The sequence below is a fragment of the Mycteria americana genome, chromosome 2 (genome assembly GCF_035582795.1).
Source record: "Mycteria americana isolate JAX WOST 10 ecotype Jacksonville Zoo and Gardens chromosome 2, USCA_MyAme_1.0, whole genome shotgun sequence".
Lineage (NCBI taxonomy): Eukaryota > Metazoa > Chordata > Aves > Ciconiiformes > Ciconiidae > Mycteria > Mycteria americana.
In genome coordinates this window covers 155,502,472-155,527,889 of record NC_134366.1, presented here as the reverse complement: position 1 = coordinate 155,527,889, position 25,418 = coordinate 155,502,472, and the positions used below count along the sequence as shown (strand labels likewise).

Here is a 25,418-nt window from a genome sequence, read left to right as displayed (position 1 = left end):
TGCAGTTTTATATTTCAACAGTACTGAATTAAGTTAATTTAAGATTCCACACACAATTAATTCTCACGGCATAGCATCCATCCTGTCACACTATCATACTCCAACCTACTTCCTGGACAATGGGAATGAGATCTCACATGTTTCCTACAGGCACAGTCTCACGCAACAACCAGTTCAGTTACACACATTTTCAAGCTTTGAACTCACAAGGGAACTTTTTGTTGCTGCGTTGTTTTTAAGCAAGAGCTCAGCTTTGTTTTATTACATCAAGTCCAGGGTCATAAAAAGGACATTTTAATACATAGCCTTTAACCCACCCATCTATAAGAGCAGGCAGTATAAAACTGAAACTCAAATCAGCTTGGATGGTGGTAACAGTCATGAAAATGACATCACAATATTTTTATTAGAATTTGTCAAGGGTATGTTGCTGCTGTTATGCAATCTTACTGAAGCTGTAATAAATGAAATGATAGCTGTGCAACCAAATTGCCACAGCACACATCTGAACAACATCCAGAATGATCAGAACTGCAAAATTAACAAATTAGGGTGTTTGACTAATTATCTGAGTAGATAAACAAGTGCCTAAAGACAAATACAATATAGATTTACAGTGTGCTAGACGCTTCATGCTAATGGTGTAAAAACACTTTTATCCTCCAGTAAGTACAAGGCAGTCAAACGAGCTCTCTCATCCTTACAGTGCTGTAACACTCGGTTACTGTGGAGAAGCTAATATACCATAGCTCACACCACAGTGAAGGGGTACCCATACCATAGGTACAAAATTAGTACAGACCAGCATGCAGCCCTGCATTCAGATGGTTTTGAAATTCATGATGTGGAACATATGTACAACAAAGGACACACAGAAGGAATAAAAAAAGTGCATATGCATATAGTGATCGGAGAACTACGTGGACATGGAAGCATTTGCCCACAAAGCCGCAGAGAAGAATGTCTTTGGCCTTAAGCCAGTGCAAGAGCCCCTCTGAAGCAAAGTACACTAATAAGTTTTCTCCAATTCTACAGTATTGGATATAAACTCATTAATAAAACCATTAACATCAACTTTTTTCTCTAATAAAGTATATTCATAATCACTCCTTGCTGTATGGTAAATATTTACCAGAAAGTGTACATCTGTACCATGCTTTTACTCTTAAATATGCAAATAAGATAAAAATTTCTAACATACTTTATTCATCTACATATATAAATTTGTAATTTCCATTTGCAAGTCAAATAAATCACTGTCTTTTTTTTAATCATTCAACAAGTTTATTTCTACAAATTATGGCTTAAAAGCAGGTACTGTAAATACAAAAATCTAAAGAGACTGATGTGCAGAATGTAATTTCTTTATGTTGTCTTCGTGGATAAGTTATTCACTTCAGTGAGCATTCATCACATTTCTCATAGCAGCAATAAATAGGCATTTCACTTTTCATAAAACATTATTTTAGATAGCATGTTAATCAATACAAAATTAACTTTTAACAGCACTAGAGTAACATAACCCATAGGTCATTACAGGTTGATCATGGAATTGGAAAAATTAATATTGGATCTGTATGCCAACCTAAGATTGAGTGATTTGCAGGGTCTCCAACATGTCTTCCACTGCCTTTAAAGAGTATTTAGTTTCTTTCTTACTGCGACCTGCAAACTAAACAACAACAAAAAAGGATTGTTATTTATCATATATCAGAAATTCTGTGCATAGATCCTGTACAAATAACAGTTCTAAACATTAAGTACCAAAACTTTACTCTAATTACTACAAACCTAAAACCACACCCTCTTCATTGTTTCACTAAAACTCAGCATTTTTACTAGGATACAAGCTATATCACCCTTCCTCTAATAAGTAATGAAAAATACAAGGACTCCTTAATTTCACTCATTTGCCCTGAATTTGAATATTCAGCACTAACAAATATTCCACCTTGAAATTTAACATTTATCTGAATAGAGATCTTCCTGTTGTTTTGTTTGCTCTGTAAGTTTAACATAAAAAATTCAAGTCTGAAATAAAAATTATGTGATCCAAATCAGATTATATTTGTAATTTAAATAGTAGCAAGACTTGGACCTGTTATTTAAGCTAACCTATTTTCTATTTTTGTAACAGCAAGGCAGAGAAAATCTACTGTAAAATAATCCAGTCATCACATAATTATATTTTATAGTTCAAAGTAACTGTGAGTAATGACCTTGTATTTGATTGTAACCTACTATTATAACAGCAATTTCAGAGAGCATTTGAAATAAAGTCTGTCTTGATAACAAAGAAAGATACAGCTTAATAAATACTACTTATGGCTTTAGATTCCCTAAGACACATGCAGCCAAGTTTGGGAAAGGAAGGGGTAGACGGGTAGGAGATGTTCATCACCCCACGCTGACCTCAAAAGGGTTTTTCTAACTGTGCTGACGATTCCCATCACTCATCAGCCATACCTAACACAGTGGATTTATTGGCTAGTTTGGTCTTCAGTCGAATGACACTCTCAACAATTTTTAATGCACCTGCATTAAAAAGTTTTGCATTTAGGGTTGGGAGGGGTGGTAAAGAAATTACAGAAGCAGTAACTGTAACTTGCTGCTAGTGAAATAGCCTATTCTCTGCCTAAATGTTAACATCTAAACACTCAATAAATTTTCAATTCAATGTTTTTTATTTCAAATACCACCGGTGTCTCACATAGTTAGTTCTTGATTTATAATGTGTCCCTTCTCTCTTGTAATTAACTTAATTTAGCAAACTCTTCATGACCTGTTAAGAAAGATTAAGTCATCAAACCCAGGTAATATCACACCAGCAACAAGCTGCAGGACCTGTTAACCTGCTTTTGACCTCCAGGCTACAATCTAACATTGGGATTCCCAATCAGTACTGAGTTCTTAAAAAAATAGTTTTGGCACAGTAAATGAAACGCTATTTCAAATTAAATAGTTAGGAGAATTAAATGTTATTGTGACCACACTTTATAGTTAAGAGACATACTGAAAACACTTTATTTTCATATTTCATATTTCCAGATGATGTGCCACGTTTTGACTCTAGTAGTATGCGTAAACCCATTCTTCAGGTTGTGCAGTTTCCATAGTGACCTGCAACAGTCAACTTCAGAGGAAAACCAAAGATCTCTTCACACACTCCCAGGTGAGAAAGTAACTTTTGCTTGGATCTGACTTAATCCAATATCCTCTTTTTGTTCACACTAAACAAGAATAGTCCCAAGCAGATACTTGAGGAGTCCAAATCCTTTCATAAAAACAAGCAAATGAAAAAACAGAACTCAAAATCCTCAACTGAAAAATTGTTTCAATTCAAAGCATTCAGAGATTTCAATATAAAGCACAGAAGCCTGAATATATTGTGGTCAAAAAGCACACTTGGCAAGACACACAGAAAGCATGCAGAGGAAAGCTTCAAAATAAGGAAAATTTTACTTATTTTACTTCTCTTCAGGGACACTGAAAGCAAAACTGACATGAGACATTAGTTTAAAAAATGTTACTTGCTAATTTCAAGAGTGGTTGCCTTCATGATACTGACGTGTATTTTAAGCTGAATAAATAAAACCAAACTCTGCGTCATAACAAACAGAAGTATACTTGGAAACATAATCACTTCAAATTTGCCCTGACGAACAATTATTTTGTCTATTCTGCCATTACACAGCAATTTGACTGATTGAGCCGGAATCCATTTCTTAAAATCATGATTTAATTTTCTGTTTCCCAAATGGTTTGTAACAAAATCACCTCTCCAACCATAAATAACATGTGGATTGCTAACACAGAAGGATTTAGCAATGTACCCAAGAAGCATGTATCTGGAAAATTACTACGAGTAGGATCACATTAAAGATTTTTGTGAGCATTAATCAAACTTGCCTGCCTCTGCTGAAACGCTTCTACCGGAGGACATGCTAAACCAATTACCTAATTGAAGAGCACTAGGTAGCCATATTTTGTTTCGATGTTAAAGTAACTGTGACTCATGTCCTCAGTCAGAACAGATACACGTTCTTCACAGGGTCTGCACACAGAGAATAATCCAGTTTCCCAGTGATAAGGCAAAACTAAGTTTATAATAAACTTATAATAATTCTTTGAATCATGAGTACTTCTCTAACATCTGAAATAAAAGATTAAAATTAAATTTTATTTATTTTTTTTCACCCAGTCAATTACATTTAAGTGGCCTAGAGAATAATGACCTTTTTTTTCAGAGCATGTGTTAGCAGCCAGGAATTCCAGCTTCACGCAGCAGCCCTCGCTACAAAACCTTTCTGTCTTCCTTTGAAAGTTTACGTTTCTCCTAGATTAGGCACAGATGAGAAGTACTAATCAGCATGGAGGATTACATCTTTAACATCAAAATAAGTGTATTAAGCAGATGGAGCGTCAAATATCTGTGCTTTGCAGAAAATTATTTAATTCAACTATTCTTTATCACCACATTTTCCTGTAAAGAAAACGCTGTACAGTCTAACCAACATTAGTGAAAGTAAGGTTTTATTTTTACACCCAAAGACTGTTTTCTTTAAATGACAATAAACTAAAAAGTTCCTCTGATTTCATACAGGAATGCACAGGAAGAGCAAAAATCAAGTGCCAAAGCAAACCGCCTGAATGAGAGAATAAATTGAAAGGAGGGGACCAGTAAAAATATTTCAAGTAAATTGCATATAAAATTAAAAAATGCAACTATAGCCAGTGCTGAACTTGAAAAAATAAAGGCAGTTTTCCAGAACTACTGAGCAAACTGCTGATAATTCCCCATTTTTAGTCTGCATTTGAACTTGAAAGATCTCACTGTAAGACAATTGCTCGAAAGTAACTTTTTGAATTAATAACTTCATATCTTAAAGTCACAAATTCATGTGATTTGTCTAGGCACCCAAGTCAGGATTCTAAATGCATCTTATTCTCTAGAACATGACTACAGGAAAAGTTGCATTTAACAGTATAAGAAGGTCCAACTAATAAAACAAGTCAATGCCAAACTCAACAAGCTCTTAAGGTTCTTATTACACTTTACAAAGTGCTTTGGATAATGCAAGGAAAGTGGGGAGGATTTATAGAGAAAATATAAGTATCTAGCTTAAAACTTGGCTAGACAACCCTCCACTAATGGAGGAATGCTGTAAGGGCTTCCACTGGCACAAGCAACCAAGGTTTCATCCTTAGGTCCAAAAGATGACACTTTCCAACCGCTCAACATGCTAAGGGAGCAACAAATCAATACTGACTCACAGGGGAAACTGCCACCTACTACATCACCAAACACCACTTGCTGTAAGAGTTGGATGTTTTAAGTCTCTGACATACACAGTGGAGAGGCCAAACCTTTCTGCAGTCATGTAACAAGCTCAGTAGGGCTGGACTGGGGCAGTCCTGTCCAGCTGTAGTCACTAGAGCTTCTTGTGGTACTTCTGCGAAGAGGAAGGGGGTGTTGACACCATTTGCTCGCCAAATCCTAGCTCGAGCACTTACATCTTCTGTATAGCTGAATTCCCCCTATGATTCCAGTCAGATATGGTGTTCGTCACTTTATGTTCCAAACAGCTAAAAAGAGCAGCTGAGTATGCAACATATCACAAAAACATGAAGTCACAAAGAAGTTATGACATGTGTTTTAAATGTATGTTAGTTGTGTTAACGTGATCTGTTCTGGTAAGCATCAACTAAAAATGCTTAATGTAGGATCCAAAAGAGCTTCACAGAAACAGTGGAATTGCACTTTCCAGTATGTATTGGGTTTGCGTGGCAAGGTTTTGGTAGCGGGGGGGCTACAGGGGTGGCTTCTGTGAGAAGCTGCTAGAAGCTTCCCCTATGTCCGATAGAGCCAATGCCAGCCGGCTCCAAGACGGACCTGCCACTGGCCAAGGCCAAGCCCATCAGCGATGGTGGTAGTGCCTCTGGGATAATGTATTTGAGAAGGGGAAAAAACCTGCGCAACTGCAGCTGGAGAGAGGAGTGAGAATATGTGAGAGAAACAGCCCTGCAGACACCCAGGTCAGTGAAGGAGGGGGAGGAGGTGCTCCAGGCACCGGAGCAGAGATTCCCCTGCAGCCCCTGGTGCAGACCATGGTGAGGCAGGCTGTCCCCTGCAGCCCATGGGGGTTAACGGTGGAGCAGATATCCACCTGCAGCCCATGGAGGTTAATGGTGGAGCAGATATCCACCTGCAGCCCATGGAGGTTAATGGTGGAGCAGATATCCACCTGCAGCCCATGGAGGTTAATGGTGGAGCAGATATCCACCTGCAGCCCATGGAGGACCCCACACTGGAGCAGGTGGATGCCCAAAGGAGGCTGTGACCCCATAGGAAGCCCATGCTGGAGCAGGCTCCTGACAGGACCTGTGGACCCATGGAGCATGGAGCCCATGCTGGAACAGGTTTGCTGGCAGGACTTGTGACCCTGTGGGGGACCCACGCTGGAGCAGTCTGTTCCTGAAGGGCTGCACCCCATGGAAAGGACCCACGCTGGAGCAGTTCATGAAGAACTGCAGCCCATGGGAAGGACTCACATTGGAGAAGTTTGTGGAGGACTGTCTCCTGTGGGAGGGACCCCACGCTGGAGCAGGGGAAGAGTGTGAGGAGGAAGGAGCAGCAGAGACAACCTGTGATGAACTGATCACAACCCCCATTCCCCGTCCCCCTGCACCGCTCAGGGGGAAAGAGGTAGAGAAAATTGGGAGTAAAGTTAAGCGTGGGAAGAAGGGAGAGGTGGGGGAAAGGTGTTTTAAGATTTGGTTTTATTTCTCATTATCCTACTGTGATTTGATTGGTAATAAATTAAGTTAATTTCCCCAAGTTGAGTCTGTTCTGCCTGTGATGGTAATTGGTGAGTGATCCCTCCCTGCCCTTACCTCAACCCAAGAGCCTTTCATTGTATTTTCTCTCCCCTGTCCGGCTGAGGAGGGGAGTGACAGAGCAGCTTTGGTGGGCACCTGGCATCCAGCCAGGGTCAACCCACCACACAGTGGAAAAAAAAAAAAACCAAAACCAAACACACACCCCCCCCTCCCCGAACACTCAGAAACACCACCATCACCACCAACACTCCCAGTACAAGTCATATTTTGTTAGAGATATTGTGACATTAACAGAAAGGCATGGAGAGAGGAAAAAGGAAAAAAAAATAAGGCAAGCTTATCTGGCTGTGAGTCAAGTAACTACAAACTGTCATAATTAAACTTTCATTATATTTAGAACCAGAAGATGCCTATTTCTAGGTCTTAATTGTGGTATGCCACCATTCCACAGCCCACACTGGTTTTACATTTCCACCCTGATGCACCCTGAAAGGGGCTGTTTCCCAGAAGTGCTAACAGGTCTCTACTGGTGCTTTGAACTGGAAACTTCAGTCTTAATATTCACTTAAAACATGTGTTCAAAACCCCTCTAATCTAAGCAGGACGTTTTATTAAGATGTAAAACATGGAATAATAGTTTTCACTCAAAATTCACACATCTTTTAAAACCTGTTTTGTTCTACCAATGGTGAATCCACTGTGTATTCTGGTCTTCCAGGTTTTGGGGCGGGGGGGGGAGGGGTATGTTTGTTTTTTTTTTTAAATCTTGCAATACTTGGGTTTTCCATCGATATTATGCTTACAGGAATGTTAGATGTACTGAAGTCAAAAGAAGTCCTGCTTATTTATGGGAAATCAAAGCTGATAATTCATACACACCTTACTGTCATGAGCACGTAAATGAGTTATAATGAAAAGCAGGGAGTCATTTAAACAGCAAAACAGAGAAAGAAACTTTAGGCACACAAGTATAAAATGCTTAATTATGTCCTCAGGGATAGAATATTCTTCACTGTAAAGTACAGTCAGAAGCTACAGGGCCAATCAGGGGAAATGGAAAATACTTCAATGTTGTAATACTTCAAAAACACGTCAGCCACAACAAGCTGCACTCTTGGCAATGAATTGACATACAGTGTATTAAGAAAACTGCATTGGCCATAAAAGAAAAGCCTAATGTAATTCCCTAATAGATGGAGCTGGTCAAAAGGTCATTTGGTAGTATTAACTGTGAAACAGCAGCAGCAAGAGAAAAATTAAATATTGGGTTCTGACACTGAAATACTAGAGAGAAAGGAGTGTTACATGTATATAAAGTCTCTGCATCTAATACCAACATTTTTGCTCAGAAAAAGTTCTGGGGAGAAATGGACAGTATGATGTTGATGTTCAGGATTACGTATACATAAACTTTTAATGGTAGATCATTAAGAATAGCTATAACGGAGTCAAATAGACTTCCTATGTTTGTGATGCATGGACAGCAGAACCCATGAGCTAAAACCTGTTTTCATACATAGTTATAGAAAAAAATGAATGAATGAGGCTTCAAAGCCTCATTACAAAAGCATATATAGATATTATAAAATTACAAAAGCATATATTACAAAATATTTTTTGTAATATATGTAATTTTTGTAATATACATATATTACAAAAGCATTACAAAAGCATATATAGAGGATACAAAAGCAAATATAGATATTTATGCATAACTTTTCAAATAGCTGAAAAGGCTCCTAATGACTTCAGTAAGCTTTGATTGTGGCCTACAAACTCTACACTTGCACAATTCAATGGGCATTTTTCTATAAAACTATGCCAAACCAACTTCAGTCACAATTACTAAGGTAATTATTAGGAACACCATTAAATATGATTTTGAAAGGTCAGAGTAAACTGAAGGAAAATAAAATTCTAGAATTTTCACTTGTTTTCTAGTAAAATAGAAGCAGATGACCAAGTCACTCTAAGAATTAAGACACACCAAGTTTTATTACAATACTTAGCTGAAGAACTGAGTCCTGGAGGTCAACATTACACTAGTGTACATTCATTTAATGTTAGTAGAAAAAAAATCTGTTTGAAGTTAGTGAGTAAATAACAGTAATTAATAACTGTAAAATATCAACCTTACATTAAGGCTTCCAGGAAACCAAACAGAAGTAGAACCCAAAAAGCAAGCAAATTATACTGATTTACGCATTGTATCTAACCTCTTGAACAGCAGTTGATAAAAGTGAAGAAAAGAACTACAGAGCATGTTAAGAGTATCATAAAACAATGATGTACTAACCTGGTATGCTCTATTTATTTGGTTAGCTGCCCAGCTGGCATATTTCATATTATCTTTTTTCATTTTTGCACTTGCTTTTGGATTGGAAGCAATATGGCTGGCAGACTAGGAATACAAAAGTAAAAACAGTGTAACTATAAATATATGTGCATGAAATAAACTGAGAGCATTCAGCACCTTTGCATTCAGAGCCCCACATGCAGCGATAGTGGAAAAAGAGAAAAAATAAAAACAGTAACTGGTAAACAGCATCCAATTAAGAATTAGCTAAACTTTTTAAACAATTGTTTGTTCTAATTAAAGCTAAACTAGACTTCAGTTCACTTGTGTACTAAGTTAGGAACCAAATCTGGACATGGTCAGTTAATCCAATTCGCTTTTCCTAAAGTGAGAGTAAGAATTAGTTTTCCCCTTCCAATTTGTTACCAGAGACAATATAAAATACATCACTTGTGCATCCAAACTGCCATTAAAAACATGACATTTTTCTCTGTGGCATCAGAAAATACATTTTAAAAGCAGGTAAGCCTCTATACATAAACTATGCCCATCTTCACCTGAAAAAATAAAAAAGATTACTTAAGAACTGAACTCATCTCAAAGACTTTTCCACTTATATAAAGAAATCTACTTTGCAAGGAATCATTGCTACTCCCTCCCAGAACATCTTTCTGAGTGCAGAAGTACTTGAATGCAAAGAACCACAGAACCCTACTCTCACCCATCAATGAAGAGCCTCCAGAGCAGATTTCTTTTAAAAAGGAGCACGGAAGCAAATGTCTACATGAATACTACATTTCAAACTCAAAGAACGTTCCCTTATAGATATTTCCCTGAAACTACCTCCAGAAATAGGAGAGGAGTGAGACTGTCAAAGAAGCAGCCTCCACAAACTCAGGAACACATTCTCTGAAGCCATGCTTGCATGAATTGAATTTGTGATCTAGTACAGGGTCAGGGTCCTAAGACAAGGCATCATTCTCTCTGGTTTCATGAATTTGATGAAGTACTGACCAGTTTCCTCGGCAGATACAGCTGAAAGCCTTTGTGGAGAATTTACCAGGGTTATGGACATCCTTTGGGCACTACAAATGCTGGGCATGTCTGTCAAGTACAAAAGCAGCAGCCACAGCAAAACCAGATCCTAAAGCCTGGAAACAGCATTACAAAGAAATTAGGAGCCAAAGGGTAGCTATAGAAGCAGTGATGGCAAGCTATGCTTGCAAAAACCACCTAGTAAAATGTGACAGCAGCCAGCCGAGCAAAACTGAAGAAACGGGGCATACACGCATTTTTTGCAGTAAATGAACTTGCATTATGCAAATAAGGGTTTATGCTTTCAGGCACTGCCAAAACAAAAAGTTTCTCAAATGCTTGGGTCATATTAGCTGAAGGTTGCCAGCCAGATCATCATAGATAACAGGCTCTAAATCTACTTTACAAACTTAAATAACACGCAGGACGTAAGATCTGACAGAGGACAAGCCAAGAGTAGCCATAACAAAGCCCCAGGCCTGTCCTAGAATCAATGCAGAAGTCTGTATATATTCACACCTTAAAAATCAGTTTAGGCCAATAAACAGATTTGCTACAAAACTTATTCCTAAAAAACCTAAATGAGCTAAGTAACAGCAGGAGCCAGTCTTTTCTTCTTCTTGAACATACAATCACAAACCCAAGAATCTCTGCGGACGGGCTAAGAAGATTAGGTCCATGTCTCTTTGAGTCTTAAAGGTGATGCCTAACAAGTCCTTGAAAGGAAGCTCCTATTGCCTGGTATTTATAGGAAGCCTCAAAGTTATCTGTCTGATGCATCTCTGTAAACTGCCCCCCTCCCAAGAGACAAAAGGGTGGCCTAGAATTTTAAAACAAACAAACAAACAAAATATATATCTATATGGAACCTTTCTGGTTTTGTCCCTAAAAAGATCTTTTAAAAGATCTAAGATCTAAGATCTAAAGGAAGATCTTCAATAGAGGCCTCAGTATCTTTGGAGAAACTGAAGAACTGGTGCCAGTACATGCTACCCATAGTTACTGTAGTCATGGCCACACTCAAGCCAACAATGCTGTGCAAGCTAAAGACTCACTTTGAAATTGAAAACAGAAAGCTGTATTTAGAAGCTGGACTGAGAAAAAACAAAGAAAAAAAACCAACAGGCTGGTTAAAAAAAAAAAAAAAGAAAGAAAAAAAATCAGTCATCATACTGTGCTGCTACTCTTCAGCAGTTCACCATCCTGTACAGAGGAGTATGACTTCAAATCCTTTTTCAAGAAGTTACCTTCATGTGCCAGTAATTATAATTCTTTGGAAAACATGGGCAAGACTTAAAGGTGAAGAGCACTTCAAGTAAGGAGTACTTACTGGCATAAAATTATCCATACTCAGTATTTAAAAACAGTGTTAATAATCTGAGCTATTAAGTTAAACCAAAAGGAAAAAACCAGCAAATGGTAAGGGATAATATATATGCATAAAAACATATTCAAAATGATAACATGGAAAATATATAATCATGCTTACCATGTAAAGTCCAAACAAAGCTCTCATATTTCTGTTGTTTAGCTTCAGTGCTTGTGCAAAATACTTTCTTGATAGCTCAAGGTTTTCAAGCCCCCCTTGAGTGTATTTAACCTGTAAAAATTATAAGCTCCTGAAACTTGCATGTCATCCATACCTCAGGCATTCACTCTTGAAGCAAAGATATTATGAAACTTCACTTCAGGTTTGTTTCACGTGATATTTTAAATCAGGTGTGTCCTACCAAAGGCCAAATACTGGCTTGGGAGAAATCCGAGCTCTTTTCAATATACAAATTTTAAAATATTTAACTTTAATAAATATTAATATTTATTAAACAAAAAAGGCCAGCATTAATTTAATTAATTTATTGCTACAAGAATAAAAAGTGATTATTTTGCACCTATACATACTGACAACGTTGGGATAGTCTCTTACGAAAACTAACACAAACTTTAAATCTAAAGCTAAATTCTGACTGCTATAAATCCATACTAACTCTGTATTCCTTCAGCACAGCATTACACCAGTACACAAAATAACACAATGCCTTTCATTATCTATTCAACTGCAAAACAGCGCACAAAATTTAGAAGATTACTCCTTTGTTTTTCTATTCATTTTGCCTGTTATTAGATCAACAAAAAAAGGATAAATATTATAAGACATGCTTCACAGTCTTTCTACCAGAAAGCTATTTAGACTTTCAAGTTTTAATGTTAACCCAATTTTATGCACACTAACAAAACAAATTAAATCCATTCTAAGCAGTTAGCAGTATAATTTAGGAAAAAAATAATATACATCTGAAAAAAAGAGTGCAAATGGCTAAAAACCTTGAGCTAAAACTTCTAAGGGCCCTCTCTTCCCCCAGTGCTCTTTCAGGCAAAATCTCCTATGTGGATTCCAAGATCTGGCTCCACAATAACAGGCAATATATCATAACCTCCTAGGCAGCATTGTTGTGGAAGTTTAACTTCTCATGCACTTAATCTGAAAAGTGCATAAACACTTCAACAAGAATAGTTTATTTAAAACAGATTTTTATCTTCAATAATTCCTGCCCTTAGTCTTATATTTAGCTTAATCACACTGAGTAAGAAAACACAGTTTAACATGTTAAGTTCTATGAGTTGTTAACATTCTCTGTGTACTCTCTTAAATCTTCTAGGGAAAAATTAAAGAAACCATTTTTATTCCATTTTCACTTCTTTAGTAACATAAAAACAGAATATGTATTCAAACATAATTGATTTTTCTGAAAATACTTACTTCAGCATATTGCTGACAGTATAAGTGGTTGTGTGGATTAGTCATCATAAGCTCCTCTAAGCAGAAAGCTGCCTTTGCATAGCTGAGGAATGGTGATAAAAAACGGTGATAAAATGAAACAGTATACAGTTTTTTGCTTCAGTTTCTTTACAGCACAATAAAAGAAGTCTTACTTTTCCCCCTCTAACTTCATGTCATTCATAATTAAGAAAAATGCTTTATTTTTAAATGATGTTTGAAACCTCAAGTACTATTTTTACTTCATAGATAGTGAAAAATATACAAAATTTAATAGTCTAGGTATATACGGAACAGCTCAAGGAAAGCATTTAATATACTCATTTCTTATTAATAAGTGCCATTTCTTATCAACAAGAGTGATGAGTAGAAACAGGCATTAGGTACTGTAAGACATTTGAACTCAGACTACAAAATAGTTCATTTTTTTCGAAAAGAAAATTCAGCTACCTGAGGATTCACAAATCAAGCTCCAGACCAGAGCACTTACACCGTCAGTTAACTTTACCTGCTCACAGTCAACCACAGAAGTGAGACTGGAAAACCTTATTAAGAACAGTTCTAAAAATCAAACAGTTCAAGTCTATGTATGAAAATAGCATCATACCAGTCCAAATGGGCAACAAACTTATCACTGCAAAAGAAAAGGCCAGTACTTGTTCTTTACTTGAAAGCTTTCAGAAAGAATTAAGAAGTCAGGCTCAAAATGCAGGTTTATTTAATTATAAAAATCTTAGCTTCATAATCTTTCAACTAATAGTTTCCTGCAGAATTTGCATCTTCTACAGGTATGTGATAGCACTGTTGCACAGAGTTTACATGATAGGATTCCAAAATTCAGAGACGCAATGTTTATAATGACGGTGTGGGTAGATACTAAATATCAGAGTAAAAACAATTTAGCAATTATGAGACAATATTAAACCATATAATCTGTAAAAATCTTATTTCTTACAATGAATATATTATGGTTTTCTCCTGTGCACATTATGACAGTCGCATATGTATTTCAAACATCAATTTGGAGATAAAAGGATAGCCACCTCATTCTCCAAAAGCAGAAGCCACAGTCCTAATAATGGAACAGAGTGTAGAATTGAGGACTATATAAACCTTGTACATCTAAGCGTCTTTATGAACAATGGTAACAGCACGGCGATTTCACAAGCGAGACTAAATCTGCGACCCTGATAAAACAAGTAAGCTGATTAATTGTTTCCTTTTTTGAAAATCAACTTTTAGTTGCTTTTTAGCCAAGATTCCAATTTTCTCCCCATTTAATCATCAAAATAATAATGATGCTCATAAAAGTACAGTGAGCACAGTCAATTTTTTCAATGAACTGGAAAAAGTTCTACATATGATTTTTTATTGGAATTATAGACCAAAACAAATACAAGCAAAAGCCATTTCTTTCTCAGGTTCTATTACACAATTTTGTAATACAGATTATAGAGAAAAAAAAAAAAAAAAAAAACCACCAACCCAGTAGTGGAATACATATGTTTGCACCACTCTATCATTCACTTCTGTACCGACAGATTTGACAAGCTGAAATATCTTTCTAACCATTTTTAAAAAAAATAGCTATTTTCTTGGAAAAGTGGCTGGTGAATTTCCCAAAACAGATGGAAATCTGGATATAAAAATTCTAGATTATTCCTTAAATCAGCATTTGAAAGAGTTTAATAATTATTTTCTTTGAGAATGGGGTGGAAGGAGAGGTGATGGGGGAACAATGTTTTCATCACAGTGAGAATGGCTATTTCTTCCTTGAGAATTTGATTCTTTTACTACTCTCTAGAAAGGAAGGAAGGAAACAATGTGATATAATTCAGGCCGGGCTGAAGAACTAAAGAAGGGGGAAAAAGAGATACGCCTTTGGGTGGAGGTTAGAATTAATGCTGTAATATTAGAAAACTTGCACTAAGGCTTTGAGCTAATCCTGTCACACTGGGATTTCCTCCTGTCGCTACAGCAATAAAAAAAAAGCCAACAAAAACATTAAATATCCAATAAGCAAGTTACTACAACATTCAGCATTCTTGATTGCATTGGGTTTTGCACCCAGGCGACCAGATGCCTTGAACTCTGGATCCATGTTTTGTTTTGTTTTTTTTAAAGGTTACTAAGTTCTTGCAGAGGTAGGCTAAAAGAAAATCGGAATATTAGTTGCCATGATCAACTGATTTTAGAAGAAAGAATTTAAAATCTATAACTAGTAAAAAACATCACTTGAATGAAAAATTATGGGAAATAAGTGCTGTTCCCTGCTACACTCAAACCACTTCTTTTAAAATACCGGATTTAAAAAAATGACTGAAACGTACAGGTAACTAAGTAAACTGTTTCTGTTTTAAAATCAAATGCCTTCTTAATGCATTTGGTAGTCAAAAGTTGGTAATTATTTCCTGTTGATGCTTTTTATATTGGAAATGAGACAGCATACTTCCTAACACTAGTCCTTCAAAAAAATCACTGAGCTCTTTGACTTACACAGAGTAGGTTTCAATTTAACAGTTTTTATGTGGACTTAGCAAACAACTTACTCATGCTCATTGATGTAAAGTTCTGCAAGTTCATGCCAAGCTTCTTGGTCTCCAACAAATCTGTGTAAAGAAGACAAGAGAGGAAAAAAGGAAAAAAAAAGAAAGAATGTGCAAGGGATTCTGTAAATGACCAGCATGGAAGCAAAAGCGTAAATCAAATGCAAATTCCATTTTAATTAAAAAGATTTATCAGAAAAGCAAAACACAATCCGTATTCTTGTAAGACACTCACTGTTCCAGATACTCATTCAGCTCTCGGATGGCCTCAAGATTTTTCCCCTGGGCTTTTCGAATGGCAATCTTACGCTTTCTTGCTGCCTATGGGTTGACATTAATAAAGGATTAGGGTCTCATAATTCCCTGGGTTTTTGTAAAGAAAGCAATTTGACTGTGCAAATTATTATCTCAATACCAGTGGAATTCCACTGCAGAGCAACTGCTAGGTTGAAGTTTATAAACATATCCTAGGACATCCCACTGAGCGATTGAAAACCTCTTCTTACAATCACATTATGTATGCCTTTCTTTGGAGGCACAAACTGTATGCATTATTTCATTCAAATAAATGACTGTCCAGATTCTGATAATTACAAAACAGCAGGGGATGCTAATCTTCAGCCATTCCAAAGACCCCCACCTTGTCGTTCACAAGATCCATGACTATAGAGGAGAGACGGCGACTGAGTCTTAGAGAACCTCACAGATGCATCTTGGTTGCCACTGTATAAATATGGCTTTCAGCCATTTTTAAAGATTCTTGTTGGAGTGCTGAATGCCATCTCTAATTAATGTTGAATACACACCGATTTAATAAACAAGTTTCTCATCATTCTTGAAGCACAAAGTAGGCTCTTCAATGTAAAGGGAATACAAAATAGCCATTTCAGTGGCAAAACTGAGCAGTACTTTGATATGTGGGTGGAAAATGTATTTCAACATAAACAATATAAAAACAAGTTATAAGAATTATAATGTATTTAAATTTTGAACTCCATAAAAGTTGTTACAGACTACCAGGAGAAAAGATACACAGAATTTTAATAGTTGAGTATTCTGTCCTTCAATCCAATATTCCAGTTTCTGAAGTATGTTGGTCACAGTTCTCTAAAAAGCATTTTCAGACCTCTAGAGTTGTGAATCAAGATACACTTGAGGTGTAATTCAGAACAATGAACATCTTCCCAGCAGTCTGACAGAGTTTGGAGCAAACAGCACTACACCTCAGCCAGCCTGAAAGTCATCAGATCAGGAATCTGACAGAATGAAAGTAAAACCAAATTCCAGCGTAACATGCCTCGAGGAACAAACGCCATCAGCCTCCCACCTTGCCTATAACCCCTGTTCTCCTGGGTGATCGCAGCCACTGTAGTCAGACAGGAGAAGACAGACGGTCTAGTGTGCATGATGTGTCTGTGTGTACACACACACTGATATGCCATTTCTCCATGAGATAATATTGGGGGGGGGGGGGAGGGAAGCACACACTTTTCCAGTAAAAAAGTCCCACTGCTTATCCCCCTGATAACTCTCATCCCATTTCATATCTTACAATGAGGTTATACAGTTGCGTATCACCTTAAGCAAGCCTTGACAGCACGGGAATGGACAACTCTTCAACAAAACCTTAAACGATTTTAATCTTTGAATTTAAGATAGCTCTGAAATTAGTTCCTTCATGATGTGCCTTCCTAAGATCACAGTCACATACACTCTGAAAGAGTTACTGTATTTTTACAGTATTTTAAACATAACTATTCTCTTAAATAACTTATCCTTTGATCATCATTTGAACAAATTTATTGCTTCCGGAAGAAGAGGAGAGCGTAGCATTTAAGTAAACTAGTTCAAGCTACCAAAACAGCATAGGTAGAAAGGCTTTTAACACTAACCGTAGGTTTATTCTTTCCTTTGAGTTCAAGCCCTTCACCTCCCACACAAACACATAATCGATGAAAATTCAGTGAAAATGACTCAAGTGAGGAAAAAATACTTCACTCTTCTGCTTAAACGCAAGGCACAGGCAGAGAGAAAATTCATCAGAAAGATCAAGAGACAAATTAGGACACAGGCAGCGTGGTGGGTTTACCCACAGTCATCTTGTTTTCCACTGCTTCTTTGGCAAACTGCAACCTGTGGAGTTACATTCATCATTCTGCTTTTACTGGGAGACATTTGGCTAAAAGCCATAACTGACTCTGGAAATTTTAACTGCTGACCACATTTATCACTATAACAATAATACACACTCTTTAATTTATTTCTGAGTTTTTAAAATAAAGATAACAGTGTAATTAAACTTTTTTTTTAATATAAAAAGAACAATCCCACATGCTTATCATATTGCTACTATTATTAAACAAACAAACAAAAAAAATCAAACTAAACCAAAACAAAAAAACCCCAAATACATTGCTTTCTATTACATTTTATGAAGAGGTCTCAAAGCATTTCCTAAAGCAGGTCACTACCCTCGCTATGGTGGGAATACCAGGACAGCGTTAAACTCACTACCCAAGGCTGATATTATACATAGCCCAGTGACCTGCCCGCTGAGCCCGAAACATGGAAGAAGGGAAAGCGGGGATAACAGTGTGCACAGCCATGCGTATCATGCAATTACCCCTTATGAAGACAGACGGTTTTTTGCAGGTGACAGACTATCTACTTTAAAATGTAGCTTTTGGCTTAAAAATTCAGCTCTTATTTTCAAAATTTAAAGAAAAAACAATCAAGAGACTGAACTGATCAAAAATAAACTGCTTGAGAACTGAAATCATCTGTTTAATATATAAAATCAAGCAAAGTATCTGACAACTTCATTTGCAATGGCAAACAGGAACAGTCTACATAAGTCACCCTCCTTTTTTGTTTCTAATGCAACTCCTTCAATCGCATGCAAGTAAGTCCTCCAAAAGAGTCCGGAAACATATTTTCTCCCTCCATGGTTACTTTATTTCTTAACCACAGCACTCCCAAATAACGTAGATCACTATAACCTCAAGATATGAATTTATGAAAAGCTACAAATATTTCTAGTCACAAATATAAACTGATGTTTACCTATAACAAGCACATCATCTAACGCTATCAAATAAGGAGGATAAAAGGATTAGACATAGTTAACGTTCTGACGGTAGCACCTAGGAGTAAAATGAATTACATACACATTTGACAAGATTTATTTGCTTCTAAATTGCACCAAATCCCACAATATTTCTTCAAAATTACACTTTTTGTTTCTCATTTGAGAAAAGTAGAATTTAAAACTTCCTTTTTTATCCACCTTCCTTATCACCAAAAATAAAGCAGCATCTGGGCTTGAAATCTGCACTCTCCTTCATGCTCAAATAAACCTTCAAAAATGCTGGGATAAGTCAATTTATTTACAGAGAACTCTTAGTTTACAAAAAAGAGGCTCAGACACTCAAAACAGTGCTGACATTAAAAGGATGAACAAAATGTTGTACAGTAGCACAGAATTTTTGAAACTCTTTTTAAAACCGCTAGGAAGAAGTCAATGAGGATTTAGGGACTTTTTTTTTTTTTTTTACTAATTACTAACATTTTTCAGTCACATAAATAAAATTGTAGCACATATTCTGAATGCATTGCCAAGAGACATACACATAGGTGTTAAGTAGATCTGCAGTATTCAGATCTGTGATTCCTAGGAGTGATAAGACAGACTAAAATAAAGAAATTAAAACAAACCACTATTGCTTTTATGTGTATTCACAGACTACTCTTCCATCTGACTTTCTAGCTTTTCTTTGAATCATGAAGACTATCAGTTACGGGTTTTTTTTAAATAAAAACTGAAATTCAATATGACTCCAGTAGTCAACGCTTTAAGAAAAACATATATGAAAAGCCTGCACTAAAACCAGGACATGGACCATTTTGTGTGCTATAAACTTCTAATTCTTATTCTGATTTATATTGTCCTTGAGCCCCTATCTAGCTCCCTGTGCATATCAGCTTCCTCCTCAGTGAGCTGGGGCTCACGCTCAGTATGCTTACTGAGCATCCCGAGGAAAGCGGCATAACTAACGACGATTTACACACATGGCATCAATTTTTCTTTATTTCCATCAAATTAAACAAAATGTTTGAATGCACAGAACCACTGCCAACACTAACAACCACTTCACCAGACAAAACCTAGTTATTTTATAAGGAAAGGCAGACTCCCACCAATTCTACAGAAGCTTTACCTAGCATTTATTTCATACATCTGATTTATTACCTGCCTTAGTATCAGCTGATACAAGAAAACCAGGCCACTTCATGTTTTCTTATGCTTCAGGGCTTTGTTTAGTAAAAATCTCACATTTCAAAAATATAAGCTCATTTTTAAGGGACCTCTTGCAAGATACTAAAAAACTGCAGAAAGCAGAGTACAAATCTGTTCAATCATTAATTTTAAGTCCACTAAGAAGTCACGAGAAACCTATTTTTAACTACAAGGTTTGAGATTATTTTGAAATCTATGAAGCATACTAAAATAGTTGTAATAATTTTGTTAACAAAGATAGAAAAGTAATGTTCAAGAGTTACATTTCGGTTCTTTGCATCACAACAGTAAGATTTTTAAGACAAGCCTGATACAAAAGTGAACTCAATCTCCTTTCTCCTTCCACCTTAAAACATAAGGAAAAGACAAAAATTTCAGTGCTGCAACTAGATCTGCAGTGTTTGACCATGCAGAACCTATGACATGGAATTCCCCCTATCAGTTTTCTAGAGTTTAAAACAAAACGCTGGAATGGTTATTGGCAGATTCTGTAAATCCAGCATTCTTAATCGAGATATATGCCATCTTAAAGAAACGCTTATACCGTAATCAGTATCATATGGACTAAGGTACTTCAGTATGTCACATATTTATTAAACAGTGAACCTTTCCAAGCTATTTCTTTTAAAGACTAATAATCCCCAATCTGGCACAAGAACTAATCCTCCATTTGTCATGATTCTTTTTAATTAGCATTAAGTAGACTCAAAAGTGAAGTGAGGATTTGAACATTTATCAACTTCTGCATTTGATTAGTAAAACATACCAAGAGAGAGCCTAAGATTGTTCCAAATCTCATGGTTGCAAAGAAAGTATTAGTAGGAGAATTTTCAGGGACTGACACCTCTAAGAAAGGAACAATTTCATATCTGTATAATTGCTGCAGCATTAAACAAATTATATTTTGCATCTTAAAAAGAAATTTTTCAATTTTTAAAATTTGTTTTTATCAAGGACTTAACATTTTAGAAAATGTGCGTTTGATCTGTGAGTTTGACACATTAAAATAATTTCCTTCAAATTGCAATACGCAAATCAAAACAGAAGTGTACACAACTACAACAAAGATAATGGGAAGGAACATAGACGTCAAAAAATACCACATAATCTGAATACATCCACAATAACGAATGCAGTCTTACCAGACTTAGAGTTTTTTCATAGTTAACCATGGAAGACAGTTAAACCAGGCCAAATCTTGCAAATTAATCTACACAGGCACAAAGCTGCTGAGTTGAAGCAACTCCTTTAGGGATAATGTCAAAGCATAAGTTGCAATGGTGAACACAACTTTTTACAGTGTTCTAGGGGGAAGCCAATAAAAATAGCTCATAAAGTCTAACACCAGCACACAGCAAATTGGTCGAAGCTATAAAGGCTACAAAGCTAAAGCCTGGAATCAGAAAACATGAAAAATACTATATACCAAAGAAGAGTAAGAACAGTTTATGCAGAGGCAAGTAAGGATTCCCAGATCTACTGGAGTGCTTCGAAGGAGTCACTAAGAGTGTGGATGACTAAAGATCCATTTAAAAGTCAGCTTCGACTTCAAAAATAATTTCAACAAGATCTCTCACTCTGAAGCCAAAAGCTCTGAAGGAAACTATGCTACTACAGGGTAAGAGGGGAAGGTCTTCACATGGATACATAAATTAGCCAAAAGATATAAAATAGAGGAGAAAAGAGTTCTTGTCTACCAGTGAGTTCTCTGCAGTGACAATTCCAGAGTCGCCTGTACTAAAAACTACTGCTCAGGGTCTTCGTAAGTAATCTAACCAGGGACTTAACAGTGATGTGCTCAAGTTAATTGATGATAATGAGTTATTTAAGTATACAGAACAAAAGTCAACTGCAAACGATAGCATTCACAACAGTGAATGTCAACACAATGAAACAGCCCCTGAAATTTAATATAGATAAAGGGTTGTATATAGGGTAAACCAATACTAATTTAATATACACAGCAAAGCTCTCTGAATTTGCCCAGTTAGGAAGGAGAGGCTGGACCTGCAATAAACAGTTCTATAAAATGTCAGTTCAATGTTCAGAAGAGGTCTTAAACAAACCAAAACTCACAACACTGTGATGCTGGAATTATCAGAGAGGAATACCGCACAGAACACATCAGTGGCATCACTTTGCCATTGTATAATTCCATAATGCTCTCGCATTTTTAATACTGACTGCAGTTCTGTTCTCTCCTTCCTCATCCAAATATAGGAAAAAAAACCAGAAAGGACACTCAGAACAGCAGCAGCGTTTCAGGGCACAGAATGGCAACAAGAACTGCTGGACAGATTAGGACTTCTCAGCTTAGAGGGAAGAAAAATGCTAAAGATCCCTAAAATCATGAGCATGAATAAAGTGAACAGAAAACAACTGTTGACTGTAAGAGTTGGATTAGGGGTATCAAATAAAATTGTTAGAGGGGCGGGGGAGATTTGCCCAATCCATGAATAAATCATGAAATGTCATTTCTGAAAGATGCTGTAGACACATGCAACCAAATTTATACAACTCAAAAAGTACTTTAAAAAAAAAAGTCAATGCAGAAATTTCATTAAGAGCTATTAAAAACAGTTACCACTTCTGGCACAGGAAACCCATAACAAGAAGATGAATAGAAACTGGCAGACAAGACCAGAGCATACTCTGTGACTGCCCTGCTCTTACACACTTCTCCCAGTATCTGCTATCGATCAGTGTCAGAAACAGGACAAGCAAAATGGACTTCTGGCATGACTCCAGTATAGCTGTTCTTATGTTCTCAAATACTTAATTTCAAGGGACAAAATCTCCACCAACATTTAAAAGTGCTACACTCACAAAAGTAAAACATGGGAAAAACGCTGGAATGCACTCTGCTCTCTCACTTCACCGATCATAACTGAACAAGAAGCAAAAGCAACCTAGCAAAGGTAAATGATGCTCTAGCTGTAAAAAGAACACCACACTTTTTTAGGATCCATGTAGTGCATCCCCAGCTTAATCATCCATCCTCCTTGGGGACTATTTGAAGCAGCAGCTGCAGCTCTTCACACCTCTCACCAACTCCATCCTGTATCAGACACAGTGCCAAGCTATTCTTTTTCAATTCCCTTTAAAAGTACCACCATACAAACTTAAGTCTAGGACTAGTTGTGTCTTTCCTGGCAGTGCTAGCAACATATTTAATGAAACATAGACACGTCATCTCAGAAAATTCCCTCTGTTAGTAGATACTTCATTTGGTGAGCAATTTTCCTTTTTGAAACCTAAAGCATCCTGTAGATAAATGTACAAATCTGCAAGAAGTTAACGGGAGGTCTCTTGTCTGTTCAAAATGAATACACAACTACTGCAGGAGTTTTAAAGAATTATCACTGTTCAGATGATAATAGATATCCAATGCTCAGACTTAGTGCTCGTTATTCTCATCTTATTTGACAGACATAAGGAACCAGAGGAAAAAAGTTACCTATACAGTCAAGATGGCAGTAATGCACAATGATAGAAAGAGAGGCTAGGAAGAACAAACTCAGATATTCATGATATATAATTGCTGCCTATTGACATGATACTAAGTACTAAGATTTTGCTCTGAATCTTTCTAGTATCTGGATTCCCACAAGTCTTCAACCACCTCCTGTGCCTCTTCTGAAACACATCCAGTTTTGCTAGAAAAAGAATCTCAAAATAGCATGCAAAAGTGTAACTTCATATGACTATGTTGTTGACCATACACTTGTTCCTGCCCATTCCCATCACTAACAACTCTGTTGTATTTTACGAACCCTGCAAGACAACAGCTCCACCCAGAACACTATCTTGTTCTGCAAATTCTATTTTTAAGTCTTTGTTCACACAATTATATCACTAGACCCATGAAGTTAATGAGATTATCCACATGCTCTAAGCTAAGCAAGCATATACAATGTCTTGTGGTATTAAAAGCTTAGTTGAAAAAGCGGTAAGAAAAACAGCAGAAGAATTATCCCAAGAAAGATATCAGAATTTCTGTGGATTAGCATTAAGGCAGAACTTTGTGCCTTATCTTACTTTCCCCTGGTGTTGATCAAGTGCTCTGCAATCTTCTTCATGGTTGAGCTGAAGAATCAGGAGAAACTGCAGATGCACTAGGATGACAGTGGAGTGGGTTAGACACTAACCTAACTCTTGAACACATGAACAAAATTTCCCTTCTCATCGTCAATCTTCTTTGCACTCCTGGATAGGCCACCTTGAGAAGGGCCCGACTGACAAAAATATTTAGCTATCTAATTAAAATAGATGGGTCTACATTCAAATTGCTCCCCAAAAGCAGAGTCTTTGCCAGGGTAAAATAATGCAAAAAGGCATTCAACTTAATCTGATACAGACATGTACACATAGTTTAAAAATTCCTCATTTAATATTCATTACAGAATTGAAATCAATAGCAAAATCAGAGAGCTAACTGCCTGCTTAGGAACCAAGTCCTAAATAATTTTGCAGAGCTGTGCTTTCATCTGCTCTCCATATGTAAAATGTCAGTACTGTTTCATCTCACATGGCTGCTGTGGGACAAATGAGAGAAAAAAACATTCAAGATACGTAAAAACCTTACAAATGGAAGTAGTAAAAGACCCATTCCCAGAAATGAGGACTTATCGACTAGAAAATACAGATATATCAATTCCATGCAAATTTCCTACTGAATTTTACACAAGCAATCCATCCAAAACATAATCCCTAATGTAGTACCCAGAACACTGATTAAGATTCTGAGAACACTGTGAAGATCAACTTATGATTCAAAAATGCCTAGAGTTTGAATGTGGCATGACACCTCATACTACAAAATTATATCAACGTTTAGCCGTTGTATTATCTGAATTTACAAAGGATACCGCTAAACAATAACTACTTACTTCAAAAGACTACCAGTCATTTTAAGGGAGTGCAGATTCTGGCATTTTTTAAGTAGCATGGTTCAGCATTCAGTGTTATCTCCAGAAGGTATGAAGTGTACCTGGGTTTTCATTAGTGAAAGAACAGAAATTCCATCTTGTAAAACCAGAGGTTTGGTTATTTGCAACATTCAAATGGTATATACCTTCACTATCAGAGCTACAACAGTTACTGACAGAACTAATACACACCAGGTACTACAGGGAATAAGAAACATTTCACCAGTAGGTCTCAAAGCTATTTACTGACAGCAGAAAATACAGTGCCTCAAGGCAAAATGTGGTGGGTTTTTTTTTTTTTTTGGAGGGGGGGAGGAGGGGTGGCGCACGACAGGGGAGAGGGAAGCCCAAGACTTTAATGTTAATACAAATCCCTCTGTTCTGATCTCCTACCCACCCTTCAAGCCATCTGTTGCATGGCTACATCTGACCTGACCTCTCCTGATAACTAACCAGCTAACCTTCCAATACCTGCCCCTCTCTCTTTTGGTCCTCACAGTTCTGCTTCCTTCTCTTTTTACTCAGTTCCTTCTGGATGTTTTTTTTCCTTCTCCTGCTCATCACCTGGGTGCAACTCAGAAAAGAAAGGAGTCTCCCTACTTTCTGCCCCTTTCCCACAGCCCTACAGCCACGAGGAGTAACTGCAAGGAAGTCCTGCTTAGTCTCTGTAGCCTGGAATAGATCATGCTCAATACAAACG

General features: G+C 36.8%; 1 protein-coding gene across 1 annotated transcript in view; it reads right to left on the bottom strand.

Moving 5' to 3' along the window:
* Positions 1–366: 366 nt before the first annotated feature.
* The window catches only part of EMC2 (ER membrane protein complex subunit 2), a 47,932-nt gene continuing 22,880 nt past the window's right edge, over positions 367–25,418 (bottom strand). Inside the window, exons 6-11 of the mRNA XM_075495136.1 lie at positions 15,729–15,814; positions 15,497–15,556; positions 12,930–13,011; positions 11,661–11,771; positions 9,137–9,241; positions 367–1,672 (exon numbers count right to left, since the gene is read on the bottom strand). Coding sequence (XP_075351251.1) covers positions 1,586–1,672; positions 9,137–9,241; positions 11,661–11,771; positions 12,930–13,011; positions 15,497–15,556; positions 15,729–15,814 — 531 coding nt within the window. The 3' untranslated portion in view covers positions 367–1,585. The remainder of the gene's footprint in view (positions 1,673–9,136; positions 9,242–11,660; positions 11,772–12,929; positions 13,012–15,496; positions 15,557–15,728; positions 15,815–25,418) is intronic.